General features: G+C 44.4%; 1 protein-coding gene across 1 annotated transcript in view; it reads left to right on the top strand.

Annotated features, from left to right (window-relative positions):
• LOC126252360 (cytochrome P450 4C1-like) overlaps positions 1-15,583 on the top strand; it is a 182,009-nt gene that overhangs the window by 83,739 nt on the left and 82,687 nt on the right. Inside the window, exon 4 of the mRNA XM_049953252.1 lies at positions 8,418-8,642. Within this exon, the coding sequence (XP_049809209.1) occupies positions 8,418-8,642 (225 nt within the window). The remainder of the gene's footprint in view (positions 1-8,417; positions 8,643-15,583) is intronic.

Raw genomic sequence — 15,583 nt, 5'->3', positions numbered from 1 at the left:
ATGCATATATTAGAAATAAAATTTTAGTACAGTCATAATTTTATAACAGTCATTATTACATATGATGCGACAGTTTCCTTTTGTGTTTCCTACAGAAAATATCGAACACTTCCTCAGAGTTTATCATTGATACTATACCTTGATGTGTATGCGCCACTGACAATCCATTTAAACGATTTTCTGCATCTTGTTGAGAAGATATGTCTTCAGAAGGCGTAAGGTTGAGAAAGGTCCCTCCATAGCTCCGGTTGTTACAGGAAATGTATGAAATAACGGGCACAAGTCTCTAATATTTGGCAGCGCCCTTGCTCTTCATAGGCCTCTGCCTTTTCCATATTTTCGTTCATTTGCTGTCAAATTTGTACCTCTTCCTTTGAAGACACAAAACAAGGAAGCTCGTCTTTGTATGGTTCAGCACTTTACAAAACGTGCACTGTATTGCTGAGTTTTCATACTTTACAATCTGTCGTAGCACTTATCGCCTGCGCAAGGAATTGTAAAAGAGTGCATTGCCGACAAATATTTTGCTGCCTTGATTCACTATTATCGACTATTATCACTTCTGCCTACTGATTCAGTATTTTTTAAGCCGGCTATGTTCTTTCTCAGGGTTTAAGCTACAGCCAGACCAAACTTCACGAAGTTCGACTGAGTGGCTCTACCTTGAAAAGGTGACAGACAGAGTTACCATTACATTTATAATATTGGTACTTTTACGTTACTGACTGTCCGTTTCGACAAGAAATGAAGTGGTACATCATGACTGAACTAGCTGATTCCTGATAAAACGGCAGGTACTGTTTCCCAGCAAGAGGACTTTGGCGAAATGTCAAAGCGCGGTGGCAGTACTACTTCTTACTATCGATGAAAAGAATCCAGAGAGATCAAATATTTACCGGAAATATCTGAATGTGTGAGCTTGAACGCAGCCCTAGAAACTTATAGTTACTTCACAAAGTAAAAGATTTAACTTTACATGCATAGCAAGGGAAACCTGCCCTTAACTCATTTATCTGCTACGCAATGACGAAACGATAAAAGGCACCATTTTACTGTAAATTCTGACAAGAAAGGAAACAAGAAGGCATAAGACAACAATCCACGCTGACGTTTCATTAATTCCAGGTTTTCTGCATAAAAAACTCAAAATTACATGCTCACCATTTGTAATTATGCCCAGATTCATCGTCTCTCTCTGTCTCTCTCGGACTGTCTGGCGTGAGGGGCACGTACCCCCGTGCCCCCCCCCCCCTCCCCCAATCCACCCTTGTTGTCATTTACAGTTCGTACTTCTTCTCTTAATAGTTCGACTTTAAAGTATTCAATATCGCGTTCAGTCATTTTATTTCGCGGAGGTAACCCATTAAATTTTACATATGTTCAGGAGCAGACTCGTCCAAAACTAAATTTAGTTTAGTGGCATTCGTTCGTTTTGTCTGTGTCTGTCGTCAGTATCTCGGAGAGTTGAACGATCCAGGAATCTGTATTGTGCGGCATGTTAGTTCCCTATTACAGAATCATTTTCCCTCCTCTCGTCATTTCTAAAGCAGTTATCACTGCCATGTCATTGTATTGCGAACGATTGTCGTTTATATGAATCCGCAGTGTGCTCCCAATATCTTTTTGCCGCAGTGCTTCTAGTCGTTGAAATTATTGATTGTGCCTTGTCCCTGTTCACCGCTTGTTCCTTCACTGCCACTCTGTTCTAAACCACCAACAGATCGTCAAATTCATCGACCGTTTGGGAAGCTAGCTGTCTTCTCACTTTCCACAGCGAATCAGATCGTCCTCGCTGATGGAAATGCCCAGGTTACTATTTCGTTCCCAGTGTTTTTTGAAGAAAGTTATGCACTCATCTTGTGGTACAGCTGTAACTGTGCTTCGATAGTAATTTCTCTTCCGTGTTATTTTCCTCGTGATCTTTTCTTGCTGAGTAACGCATTTTGTTCAAATCTATTTTCAGTTGCCGACTATATGCATTGAGTGTTTTTTTTTCCAATCTGAACTCAGGTTTTGCTTAGGACCATCTAGATTTTTGCTCAAATATGCGTTCAGTTCTCGACTCAAGTTTCTTTGTCGTCTATTTTCTTGTTCAAATCTGCACTCAGTTTTTGGTTATCTGTCTTTACTTCTGGATTAAATTTCTGTAAAAGCGGCATTGACACATTCATCCTTCCTACATTATCAAAATACCTTTTGTCTACCAGTGCCTCTCCTGTTTAAATCTTCACATGCAAATTTTAACTTTCATTTTCAGTTGCCTCCACTACTTGAATTCTGTTAATTAATCCTAATTCATTAATGAGATCCATAGGGACAGAGTCATTATTAACACTGTCCTCTCCATTATATACATCACCATTCTTAGTTTGAGTCACCATTATTATTCAAATATGTGAACTGTACATGCAATTCATAAATAACTAATCGTCCGCAGTCTGCATCTTATTTTCCTCAAAGGTTGCTTGAAAATTCGAGGCCCCAATGAACATGTAAAACTTACTCGCTAAAAGGTTCTGTTGGAAATCATGTCTGAATCCGAAGATTTCAGAACCCGGCGTACTCGTCACCAGTAACCATATTCCCTCGGGTCACAAAAGTCATTGGATAGCTCCTCATATGGTATCGGACCGCTTTTTGCATGGTGCAGTGCAGCAGCTCGATGTGACGTGGAAGTCGTTGGAAGTCCCCTACATAAAAACTGAACCATGTGGCCTCTATAGCCGTCTATAATTGGAAAAGTGTTGCTTGTGCAGAATTTTTGCGCGAGCTGATCTCTCAATTATGACCCATAAACGTAGGATTCATGTCGGACGATCTCGGTGGCCAAATCATTCACTCGAATTGTCCAGAATGTTCTTCAAACCAACTTGCGAACAGTTGTAGCAGTACGACATGATGTATTGTTATTCAAAAAAATTCCGTCATTGAATGGTTGAAAACGGTCTCCAAGTAGACTAACACAACCATTTCCAGTCAATGATGGGTTCAATTGGCTCTGAGCACTATGGGACTCAACTGCTGAGGTTATTAGTCCCCTAGAACTTAGAACTAGTTAAACCTAACTAACCTAAGGACATCACACACATCCATGCCCGAGGCAGGATTCGAACCTGCGACCGTAGCGGTCTCGCGGATCCAGACTGCAGCGCCAGAACCGCGCGGCCACTTCGGCCGGCTGGTTCAATTAGACCAGAGGTCCCAGTCTACTCCATGCATGTATTCCCCACTCCATTATGGAGCCACCACTAGATTGCACGGTGCCTTGTTGATAACTTCGGTCAGTGGTTTCATCGGGTCTCCACCATAAGCTGTTACTAACAGACAGCGGGACCCATCTGACCAGGCCACGTTTCTCCAGTAGCCTAAGGTCTAACCGATATGGTCACATGGCCAGGAGAGGTGTGCTGTTAGCGAAGGCTCTTGTGTTTGTCGTCGGCTGCCATAGTACAGTAACACCAAATTTTGTCACACTCTCATAGCAGATGCTTTCGTCGTACACCCCACGTGCGTCTAGCTCCAACTACCTTTTCACTTTCAGTGTCCGTTAATTCTCATTGTGTGGCCACAATCACGTCACAAACCTTCCCACATGAATCACCTGCATACAAATGGCAGCTCTGCCAATGCACTGCCCTTTTATCCTACCACCATCTGTACATACGTGTATCACTATCCTATGACATTTGACATCTCAGTCTATAGCACGAATGGCTGGTATGGCAGAAACGCATAAAATTGTGTTGGATATGACCAGATGGCGTTGACACAGCTGTCTTATGTTTGTCTCTATCTGCCATCGGAATCTGTGCGAAAGTTTGGCACAATCAGTGACACTAAGGAAGTAGAACACCTCAAAATATTGTTGAAGTCAGACATATTTGGAACTGGGTATCTGTCAGGGATAGTGCGATCGTTGAGCTCCCTATAATCCCTGCAAATGCACCATGATCTGTTTTTCTTTTCTACCATTTGCAATGGCGATGCCAAAGCACAGTGTGAACTATACACCATTCCATCTGAAATTATTTCATGAAACGCATCTTTAGCGGTGTGTAATTTTTCAGAAGGTAAGCACCTTGGCCTTCTAGCCATGGGTGGGCCAAAAGCAGTGCATATGAGGTGCGTACTAGAGTGCCCCTCACCTTAACCTGGGCCATAACAGGACCTGTCAGTGCCGGGAACTCTCGCAGAACCAACTGACCGAAGTCGTTGTCCGCTGGCGGCGAGTCGTAGGAGGGGGGAGCAGAGGAAGGGGCAGTGGTTGCACCATTCAAGCGCCGTAGCTCCGGGAGCTTGTTCTCCAGCTACTGTGCCACGCGAGCGCTCCGCATTCGGGCGAAAACGGCGGCAGTGACAACTCACGCGTCGCGGTAGGCGCGGACGACCAGGAAATCTTCACGCGGCCGAAATCGGCGGAGTCGTGCAGTAACAGCCCGGCGCGGTCGCGAGCTTAGAAAATTTTGGAAATTTGTCGTACATTACTATGGCACCAAACTGCGGACGTCATCGGTCCCTATGCTTACACACTACTTAATCTAACTTAAACTAACTTATGCTAAGATGCTGAGGATAACACAGACACCCATGCACGAGGGAGGACTCGAACCGCGCGAACCGTGGCAAGACCCGCTAGACCGCGCGGCTACTCCATGCGGCCCGTGAGTTTAGAAGACACAGATATATTCATCAGGCAGCTGTGTACCAAATCAGGTGCCAAAGAAAAGTCCTTGATTCAGTCTGCTCCTAATATGGGGCCTGAAACATCAGCAGTCGCAAATGTACAAGTAGGAGCAAACTCGTCGTCAAATGTCAACGTTAAAATCTTTTTATCTAACGTGGGAAAATGCGAATTATTTGATGCCGTCAAAAAATCAAGGCTGCAAGTGAATCGGAGGATTTCTGGCAGACATCTTCCTCTCGTGAAACAACACTAATGTCCGAATCAGAATTCACAAGAAAATGAACCCCCAGTGTTCTGTTGGTAATGAATAATCTTGCAGATCTGCCTACAGCCGACACCGTAGCATTCGGTGTATGAGGTAGTCGCTGTGAGTAATTCGGACCAGTGGCCCGCCTAATGGCTCTCGACGAGCATTTGGGTAGTTGCAAGGGCGTGTGCGTTGTCTTGCAGCTTTTCCAAAACGCCTGTGGTATCAAAACCAACAATTACGGCGTGCGGTGGAGTCACGAGCGTTGCTACTGTTGCTATCCTTCACCGCAAGCTGTGTATTCGGCCTGACCAATTCGTTAAGCAATTTTTGATAGATGGCTCTGCAGACGCAGCATTGGCTGCACACTGCGGAATACAGGGATCGGGGGCGGATGCCGATGCTAGCATGCGCGGTTTGGGGCCGCTGTCCATAACCTTACTCGTTACAAGTCAAGAATTATTAACTGAACAAGCATTTGCCTCAGGATCAGCTTTGCGCACGAGTTTATCTAGAGAGAGCTCAGAGAAAGCAGAAAGGACAGCCAGTACATTTTGAGGCAACCTGTGGAGCCAGAAAAGCTTTAATGATTGTTCCGACGGCAGTTCGTTTCCCGCCTAACCGCGCAACTAACGTATCGCTTGGGCTTGGGAATGAGTAACACAAACCTCATTATATACAATACGCTGCAACCGATCCTCTGCCGGTAAAAAGGAACGCTACAGCACAGTTACTCTGATCAAAGCATATGATTGATGGGTCAAAATATTGGCGAGTTGTTCAATAACGCTCAAATCCAGTTGAAAAATAATCAAAGTAAATCTGTCAGTAACCGGCTTCCACTTGAGTAAGCCGAAGTTCTGCTCATGTGGGCCAGAAGGGCGCAATTTTAATGTTTGAAAATCTATTACCATTGGTGCCGTTGTCGACGTATGCAGGAAGCAGCAAACACCAATACAACAGTAGAAGCGGACGGCAAAACTGGATCTTCCGTCTTTTTCTTCACATCGGCAGGATTCATTTGTGAATAGACCGTAGCACGACAGAGGAAATGCGGAAAATGCGTTCAGTACGGGGTAATCACTTTGGAGAACAATATTCACTGATTCTCTAACACACACTTTCTGATGTGAACACCTTTATTATTCACAGCTATGTATGTACCCACATATGCAGAGCACAACATCACAAACTTTTTGGTGAACAAAGATTATACAATTTCGATTTGAATGTGCAGTCGCCACAGGATCATTCTAAAAGTCACACCGCATTTGCTGCTACATGCACCCGAACAAATTTTTCCTTAGAGTTATTCCTTATTCCAACCAAAATAGCAACGCACCTTTTTTTTTTTTTTTTTGTTAAGCTAGCCCCACATGTGAAGTTAATCAAATTTTCTTTCTCCAGCATTTCATAATTCTTTCAGTTCGGTCGTTGTGTGAGACAAACACCTCTTTGTTCCTTTTACATTTCCTGTGCTGGTTAGTGCAGCAGTAATCTCTTGGAAAGACAGGCGTCATTCATCTGTTTCATTTGCGCAGGGAGCAATCACTTCTGTTGCATCGCATATTGCTTTGAACATTCTGGAAGGTGTCCTTAATCGATCGTTTTCTTAAGTAGCGTGATATTCCTCAAGTACATGTGCTTCCCTAGTACTGCATCTTTCGCCTGCTTGCAGTTGGGAACCAACTTCCCCACTGTCGTTGCTATGTTACATTTAAACAATATCTCGTTGTCCCCTTGCCTTACTAGCTCAAAAACTCCCAATTATTTCCCCAGGATATCTTTTGAACCAATAAAGAGATGTAGAAACATAGTATTAGTTGCCTTTGGCAGAAACTGTGCCCCTGGAGGAAGAACCAGCTTACTATCTGGATTATTATTGGCTACAAACTGTGAGAGAAGTAATGTACATGCATACCAATGTCTTGTGACGGGTTGAGACGCGTCGTGCAGTGCTCTACAGCGACAGCGACGCTCCGTTGATGGCATAGCTGACCCCGTTGCACCTACGATTGGTGGTTCACGGACTGCTTGCCTCGATGGGCTGGGCCAACCATGTGACTATACCCCAGTTAAAATTACTTTGTGATTGACGGTTCAGCGATTTTAGTGGGTACAGGACAGCAGCCAACCAACAGCAGCTGTTTCTCTGGCTCCACGTGCTCGCTGTGTTGTCTGTTGTGCGGGCACAAGCTGTGCACTTGTAGTCGACGCGGTCTGCTGGGTTTGGTAGGGGGCCAGGCTGGGCTTGACGCAGATAGGGGGAGGGGAGAGGGGGAAGGGAAGGAGAGCGAAATACGCAGTGATTTTCGTATTTCCTCACTACAAAAATGTCTTATGAAAATCTGTTACTGAAGCTGGTCTTTAGTAAACGTTTTATTTTCCGCACAAAAATATTGAAAAGAAAAGTGTCAGATTCACAATCTTTATCACAAAATCATAAATGAAATACAATGACGAAAAAAATCTTAAGACCAAACATTGATTAATGTAGAGTAATGAAATTTAGGAAATACATTAGTCTAAGTAATATATTTAAATGATTAATTATATTCCTCTCAGAACAACAGTGTTTCGGTGGGTTTCGCTTTAGATGTTCATGCCTCACTGCAGTAAGTCAGAATTAATAATATGCATGGATCGTAAATGTTGCTGTTTAGCGTCATCAGAAAGTTTTGGAAAACCGCCGGCCACAGTGGCAGAGGGGTTCTAGGCGCTTCAGTCAGGAACCGCGCGACCGCTACTGGCGCAGGTTCGAATCCTGCCTCGGGCATGGATGTGCGTGATGTCCTTAGGTTAGTTAGGTTTAACTAGTTCTACGTTCTAGGGGACTAATGACCTCAGCAGTTGAGTCCCATAGTGCTCAGAGCCATTTGAACCATTTTTTTCTTTGGAAAACCCTTTTAGTTTACCTAAAATATTCAGATAATTTTTACCCTTTTGTTTCGTTACTTTACTGTATTTCTTTTAGTGTAAGACGTAAGCTGTTTTTATTGGTCTCGTCGGAAGTGAGTCAGATTATTCCTCAAAACCAATTACCTCAGTCAGATTGATAATTCACACTCATTACTTAGTTCTATAGTTCCGCTGACTACTTTCAAATGATATGTGGTGCTATATCCACTTCTAAAGCAAGCTAGGCCCTGTCCTTGTATTAATTTAAAAAAAATTTCCATAAAGATACTTTTTTGTGAATACCATGTTTGTCAGTTAAAAGAAGATAAGTAAATAGCTTTTTATGTCCATTCTGTTCCCTTCTTGTAAAGGAGATTAATTAGATAAATTTCAATATGTCCCTAAAGTAATGGAACGGAGTTTACAAGCGTCGGAATATAAAAAATTGCGTGACGAAACTTATTATATATTGTAAATTGGCGGATCACTTCTTTTCATTCTTTTTTGTACGCTAAGGAACTCGAATTATTTAAAAACGAATTGTCTTTCTATGGTTCGTTACTGATCTTAATCTCTCTGTTCCAACAGAAAGTGCTTTTCCGACCCTGGTATCACTCAGAATTCATCATGTGGAGCACAGGATTAAGTCATAAGTTAGCATCACATACGTCTGTAACCAACAACCTAGTCAGACGTGCGATTGCATATAAGAAGATGAACAAAGTCAACTCGTCTTTCAACAGTAGGAAGGCCCTGATGGACACCCTGATGGAATCCGAGATACAGATGAGTGACGAAGAAATCTACGATGAGGTAAGTGGCCGAACTTCAGTTTTCATTGTGCATATGTAGCAGCCATGGGTCCTACATCGATGTTTCAAAAACTTACTCACTTTAACATTTAACTTACGTTCCTGCTGCAGATCCGGCGAGTACACTTTCTTTTGAGAATTATTTTTATGAGAGTCAAGCACGACCGACTTGCCTGGAGTTATCTGTGCGGTTACTAGTTTAATTTTTAAATTTATTGCGTGTTTTAGTGCTTACTAGGCACAGTCTTTCGTTGTAACGGCGGTGTAGTGTGAAGTACCGCCGCCTGTATGACGCTCGTATCGGCCCTCGTATCGCTACCGGCTCCTGTTTATTGCGTCGATGCATAAGTTCCTAGAGTTACAATTTTCCGTATTGGCATTCGGTTACTATGTGTTTATTTATCGATTGTCATTTTTTATTAGTAGTCCACTCTTGCTATTTGAATTTACATATTGTCGTTTTGTCATTTGGAGATAGTAAATGGAGGTCTGGACGCTAGAAAAGGGACTGCCAAGTGGAAAAATGATAATATTTCCAAAATATTCTTCTGTTTGAGTTCAGCAGAGGGATGGAAGCAGTGGCAGCAGCCACAAACATTTGCGCCGTGTGTAGGGGTAATGACACTGGACAGAACATGGCAAGAAAAAGATTTCTTCGCTTTAAGGAGAAACGTTTTGACGTTACCCTCTACGCTCAGGGAACTTCTTCCAGATTTGATGTTCGTCTAAACGCACTGATACACAATGATCAACATCAGTGTACTCGAGAACTGGCAAACGTGAGGAGCTGTGACGATTCCATCATCGTGTGAAATTTGCATAGAGTGGGAGAGATTCAAAAATCGGGTGAGTGGGTACCGCAGGCTCTATAAGCCAAAATCACGAAACTCTGCGGATAGCCATATGTGCTTCTCTGCTTGCAGGTCATCAACTGGCTGGTGAAGAACACCGACCATTCCCATTCTGTATCACTGCTGGTAACGAGATATGGTGTCTTTATGCTAATATAGGGAAAAGAAAGCAATGCTTGAACCCAAACAAAGCAGCAGCTCCCCATACATAGAATTGCACATATCTTTAATCCATAAAAGATAATGTTAGATGTGGTGGAACAGCAACGGTGTGACGTACTCTGAATTGCTTTCCCGAGATGTAACGGTCGCTGTTGCATTTATTGTCAACAACTGAGACACCTTGCAGACGCAGTCCAAGAACAACGACCAGCAAGACTGCGCCAATTGCTGCTACCCCATGATAACTCTAGCCTGCATTCTGCTAGTCGAGGAGTTGCGTTGGGAAGTCATATCGCACCCACCTTATCCACTCGAAAAGTATCCTGACCATCGGCTGAAAATGACTAATAAGTTCGTGGTGCCCTCGATCAGTAATGCTGGAATTCAGTACGGTGTTGCCCACACACAGTCTTGATGATAGCTTCCACTCTCGCAGGCATACGTTCAATCAGGTGCTGCAAGGTTTTTTAGAGAATGGCAGCCCATTCTTTACGGAGTTCTGCACTGAGGAGAGGTATTGATGTCGGTCGGTGAGGCCTGGCACGAAGTCGGCGTTCCAAAACATCCCAAAGGCCCAAGGTGTTCTATAGGATTCAGGTCAGTACTCTGTGCAGGCCAGTCAATTAGAGGGATGTTATTGTCGTGTAACGAATCCGCCACAGGCCGTGCATTATGAACAGGTGCTCGATCGCATTGAAAGATGCAGTCGCCATTCCCGAATTGCTCTTCAAGAGTGGTAAGCAAGAAGGTGCTTAAAACTTCAATGTAGGCCTCTGCTGTGACAGTGCCACGTGAAACAACATGGGCTGAAAAGCCCCCTCCATGAAAAACACGACCACACCATAACTCCACCGCCTCCGAATTTTACTGTTGGCACTACACACGCTGGCAGATGACGTTCACCGGGAACTTGTCATACCCACATCCTGCCATCGGATCGCCACGTTGTGTACTGTGATTCGTCCCTCCACACAACGTTTTTCCACTGTCCAATCGTCCAATGTTTACGCTCCTTACACCAAGCGAGGCGTCCTTTGGCATTTTCCGGCATGATGTGTGGCTTACGAGCAGCCGCTCGACCATGAAATACGAGTTTTCTCACCTCTCGCCTTACTGTCATAGTACTTGCCGTGGATCCTGATGCAGTATGGAATTCCTGTGTGATGGTCTGATGGTCTCGATAGATGTTTGCCTATTACACATTACGACCCTCTTCAACTGTCAGCGATCGATGTCAGTCAACAAATGAGGTCGGCCCGTACGCTTTTCTGCCGTACGTGTCCCTTCACGTTTGCACTTCACTATGACATCGGAAACAATATAACCAGGGATGTTTAGGCATGTGGAAAATTCGCGTACAGGCATATGACACAAGTGACACCCAATCACCTGACCATGTTCGAAGTCCGTGAGTTCTGCGGAGCGCCCCATTCTGCTCTCTCACAGTGTCTTACGACTGCTGAGGTCGCTGACATGGAGTACTTGGCAGTAGGTGGCAGCACAATGCACCTAATATGAAAACGTATGTTTTTGGGGGTGTCCGGTTACTTTTGATCATATACTGTAGAGTCAAAGAATATGGTACATCTGCCTAACATTGTGTAGGGCCCCATCGAGCACGCAGAAGTACCGCAACACGACGTGCCGTAGTCTCGACTACTGACTGAAATAGTAGAGGAGGGAATTGATACCATGAATCCTGCAGGGCTGTCCATAAATCCGTAAGACTACGAGGGGGTGGAGAACTCTTCTGAAGAGCACGTTGCCTGTCAGAGTCATGTCTACACGTATTAGGTGTCCCAATCACTCCAACTGCACATGGCCCACGCCATTACAGAGCTTCAACCAGCATGAACAGTCCCCTGGTGACATGCAGGATTCATGGATTCATTAGGTTGTCTCCAAACCAGGACAAGTGCGTACGCTTGATATAATTTGAAACGAGACTCGCCCGACCAGGCAACATGATTCCAGTGATCAACAGTCCAATGTCGGTGTCGACGGGCCCAGACGAGGCGTAAAGCTTTGTGTACAAGGGTACTCGAGTTTCATTGAGCGGCTCCCACATTGACAATTGTTGATGGCCCAGAATTGAAATCTGCAGCAATATATGGAAGGGTTGCACTTTTGTTACGTTGAATGATTCTCTTCGGTCGTCGTTGGTCGCCTTCCTGCGGAGGTTTGATGTTTTACCGTATTCCTGAAATTCACGGTACACGCGTGAAACTCTCGTACGGTAAAATCCCCACTTCATCGCTACCTCGGAGATTCTGTGTCCCATCTCTCGGGCGCCAACTATAAAACCACGTTTAACTCATTTAAATCTTGATAACCTGTCATTGTAGCGGCAGCAATCAATCTAACACCTGCTTCAGACAGGTGTTGTCTAATATAGGCTTTGCCGACCGAAGTGCCATATATACAGGGTGGTCCATTGATAGTGACCGGCACAAGCATCAAACGAAAAAACTACAAAGAACGAAACTTGTCTAGCATGAAGGGGGAAACTAGATGGCGCTATATTTGGCCCGCTAGATGGCGCTGCCATAGGTCAAACGGATATCAACTGCGTTTTTTTAAATAGGAACGCCTACTTTTTATTACATATTCGTGTAGTACGTAAAGAAATATGAATGTTTTAGTTGGACCACTTTTTTCGCTTTGTGATAGATGGCGCTGTAATAGTCACTAACGTATAAGTACGTGGTATCACATAACATTCCACCAGTGCGGACGGTATTTGCTACGTGATACAGTACCCGTGTTAAAATGGACCGTTTACTAGTTGCGGAAAAGGTTGATATCATGTTGATGTATGGATATTGTGATCAAAATGCCCAGCGGGAGTGTGCTATGTATGCTGCTCGGTATCCTGGACGACATCATCCAAGTGTCCGGACCGTTCGCCGGATAGTTACGTTATTTATGGAAACAGGAAGTGTTCAGCCACATGTGAAACGTCAACCACGACCTGCAACAAACTATGATGCCCAAGTAGGTGTTTTAGCTGCTGTCGCGACTAATCCGCACATCAGTAGCAGACAAATTGCGCGAGAATCGGGAATCTCAAAAACGTCGGTGTTGAGAATGCTACCAACATCGACTGCACCCGTACCATATTTCTATGCACCAGAAATTGCATGGCGACGAATTTGAACGCCGTGTGTAGGTCTGCCACTGGGAACAAGAGAAATCACGTGACGATGGCAGATTTTTTACACGCGTTCTGTTTAGCGACGAAGCGACATTCACTAATAGCGGTAACATAAACCGTCACAATATGCACTATTGGGCAACGGAAAATCCACGATGGCTGCTACAAGTGGAACATCAGCAACCTTGGCTGGTTAATGTATGGAGCAGCATTATGGGAGGATGGATTATTGGCCCCCATTTTATCCATGGCAATTTAAATGGTGCAATGTATGCTGATTTCCTACGTAATGTGCCTACCGATGTTACTACAAGATGTTTCACTGCATGACAGAATGGCGATGTACTTCCAACATGTTGGATGTCCGGTACATAGCTCGCGTGCGGTTGAAGCGGTATTGAATAGCATATTTCATGACAGATGGATTGGTCGTCGAAGCCCCATACCATGACCCGCACATCTCACCGGATCTGACGTCCCCGGATTTCTTTCTGTGGGGAAAGTTGAAGGATATTTGCTATCGTGATCCACCGACAACGCCTGACAACATGCGTCAGCGCATTGTCAATACATGTGCGAACAATACGGAAGGCGAACTACTCGTTGTTGAGAGGAATGTCGTTATACGTATTGCCAAATGAGGTTGTCGGACATCATTTTGAGCATTTACTGTATTAATGTGGTAATTGCAGGTAAACACGCTGTAACAGCATGCGTTCTCAGAAATGATAAGTTCACCAAGATACATGTATCACATTGGAACAACCGAAATAAAATGTTCAAACGCAACTACGTATTGTATTTTAATTTAAAAAACCTACCTGTTACCAATTGTTCGTCTACAATTGTGAGCCATATGTTTATGACTATTACAGCGCCATCTATCACAAAGCGAAAAAAGTGGTCCAACTAAAACATTCATATTCCTTTACGTGCTACACGAATATGTAATAAAATGGGGATTCCTATTTAAAAAAAAACGGAGTTGATATCCTGCTGACCTATGGCAGCGCCATCTAGCGAGCCAACCATAGCGCCATCTGGTTTCCCTTTGTAGTTTTTTCGTTTGACGCTTATTTCCTGAGATATTTGGCCCGGTCACGATCAATGGACGACCCTGTGTATTTATGGTTTGATGTGGCCTACCACGAATTCCTCTCCTGTGCCAACCTCTTTATCTTAGAGTAGCAATTGCAATTTGTTGGATGTATTCCAATCTCTGTCTTCTTCTACAGTTTTTGCACTCTATAGCTCCACCTAGTACCATGGAAATACACTACACCACGGAGATGACGTGCTACAGACGCGAAATTTAATCGACAGGAAGACGATGCTGTGATATGCAAATGATTAGCTTTTCAGAGCATTCACACAAGGTTGGCGCCGGTGGCGACACCTACAACGTGCTGACATGAGGAAAGTTTCCAACCGACCAACAGCAGTTGACCGGCGCTGCCTGGTGAAACGTTGTCATGCCTCGTGTAAGTAGGAGAAGTGGGTTACATCACGTTTCCGACTTTGATAAAGGTCGCATTGTAGCCTATCGCGATTGCGGTTTATCGTATAGCGACATTGCTGCTCGCGTTGGTCGAGATCCAATGACTGTTAGCAGAATATGGAATCGGTGGGTTCAGGAAGGTAATACGGAACGCCATACTGGATCCCAAAGGCCTCGTATCACTAGCAGTCGACATGACAGGCATCTTATCTGCATGGCTGTAACGGATCGTGCAGCCACGTCTTGATCCCTGAGTCAACAGATGGGGACGTTTGCAAGACAACAACCATCTGCACGAACAGTTCGACGACGTTTGCAGCAGCATGGACTATCAGCTCTGAGACCATGGCTGCGGTTACCCTTGACGCTGCATCACAGAAAGGAGTGCCTGCGATGGTGTACTCAACGACGAACCTGGGTGCACGAATGGCAAAATGTCATTTTTTCGGATGAATCCAGATTCTGTTTACAGCATCATGATGGTCGCATCCGTGTTTGGCGACATCGCGGTGAACGCGGGTGCCATTGGTTACACGTCCCGGTCACCTCTTGTTGACACTGAATGCACTTTGAACTGTGGACGTTACATTTCAGATGTGTTACGACCCGTGGCTCTACCCTTCATTCGATCCCTGCGAAACCTACATTTCAGCAGGATAATGCGCGACCGCATGTTGCAGGTCCTGTACGGGCCTTTCTGGGTACAGAAAATGTTCGACTGCTGCCATGGCCAGCACGTTCTCCAGATATCTCACCAGTTGAAAACGTCTGGTCAAAGGTGGCCGAGCAACTGGCTCGTCACAATACGCCAGTCACTACTCTTGATGAACTGTGGTATCGTGCTGAAGTTGCATGGGGAGCTGTACATGTACACGCCATCCAAGCTCTGTTTGACTCAATGCCCAGGCGTATCAAGTCCGTTATTACGGCCAGAGGTGGTTGTTCTGGGTACTGATTTCTCAGGATCTATGCACCCAAATTGCGTGAAAATGTGATCTCATGTCAGTTGTAGTATAATATATTTGTCCAATGAATACCCGTTTATCACCTGCATTTCTTCTTGGTGTAGCAATTTAATGGCCAGTAGTGTAAATCCCTGACGTCTTTACAGATGTCCTATCATTCTGTTCCTTCTACTTGTCACAGTTTTCAACATATTCCTTTCCTTTCCAATCATGTGCAGAATCTCCTCATTCCTTACGTTATAAGCGCACCAAATTTACAATATTTGCCTGTAGCACTATATATGATATGCTTCGATTCTCTACTGTTTCGAT

Source organism: Schistocerca nitens, chromosome 4 (genome assembly GCF_023898315.1).
Source record: "Schistocerca nitens isolate TAMUIC-IGC-003100 chromosome 4, iqSchNite1.1, whole genome shotgun sequence".
Lineage (NCBI taxonomy): Eukaryota > Metazoa > Arthropoda > Insecta > Orthoptera > Acrididae > Schistocerca > Schistocerca nitens.
Note: the sequence above shows the minus strand (reverse complement) of the source record. Positions and strands in the feature narration are given on the sequence as shown.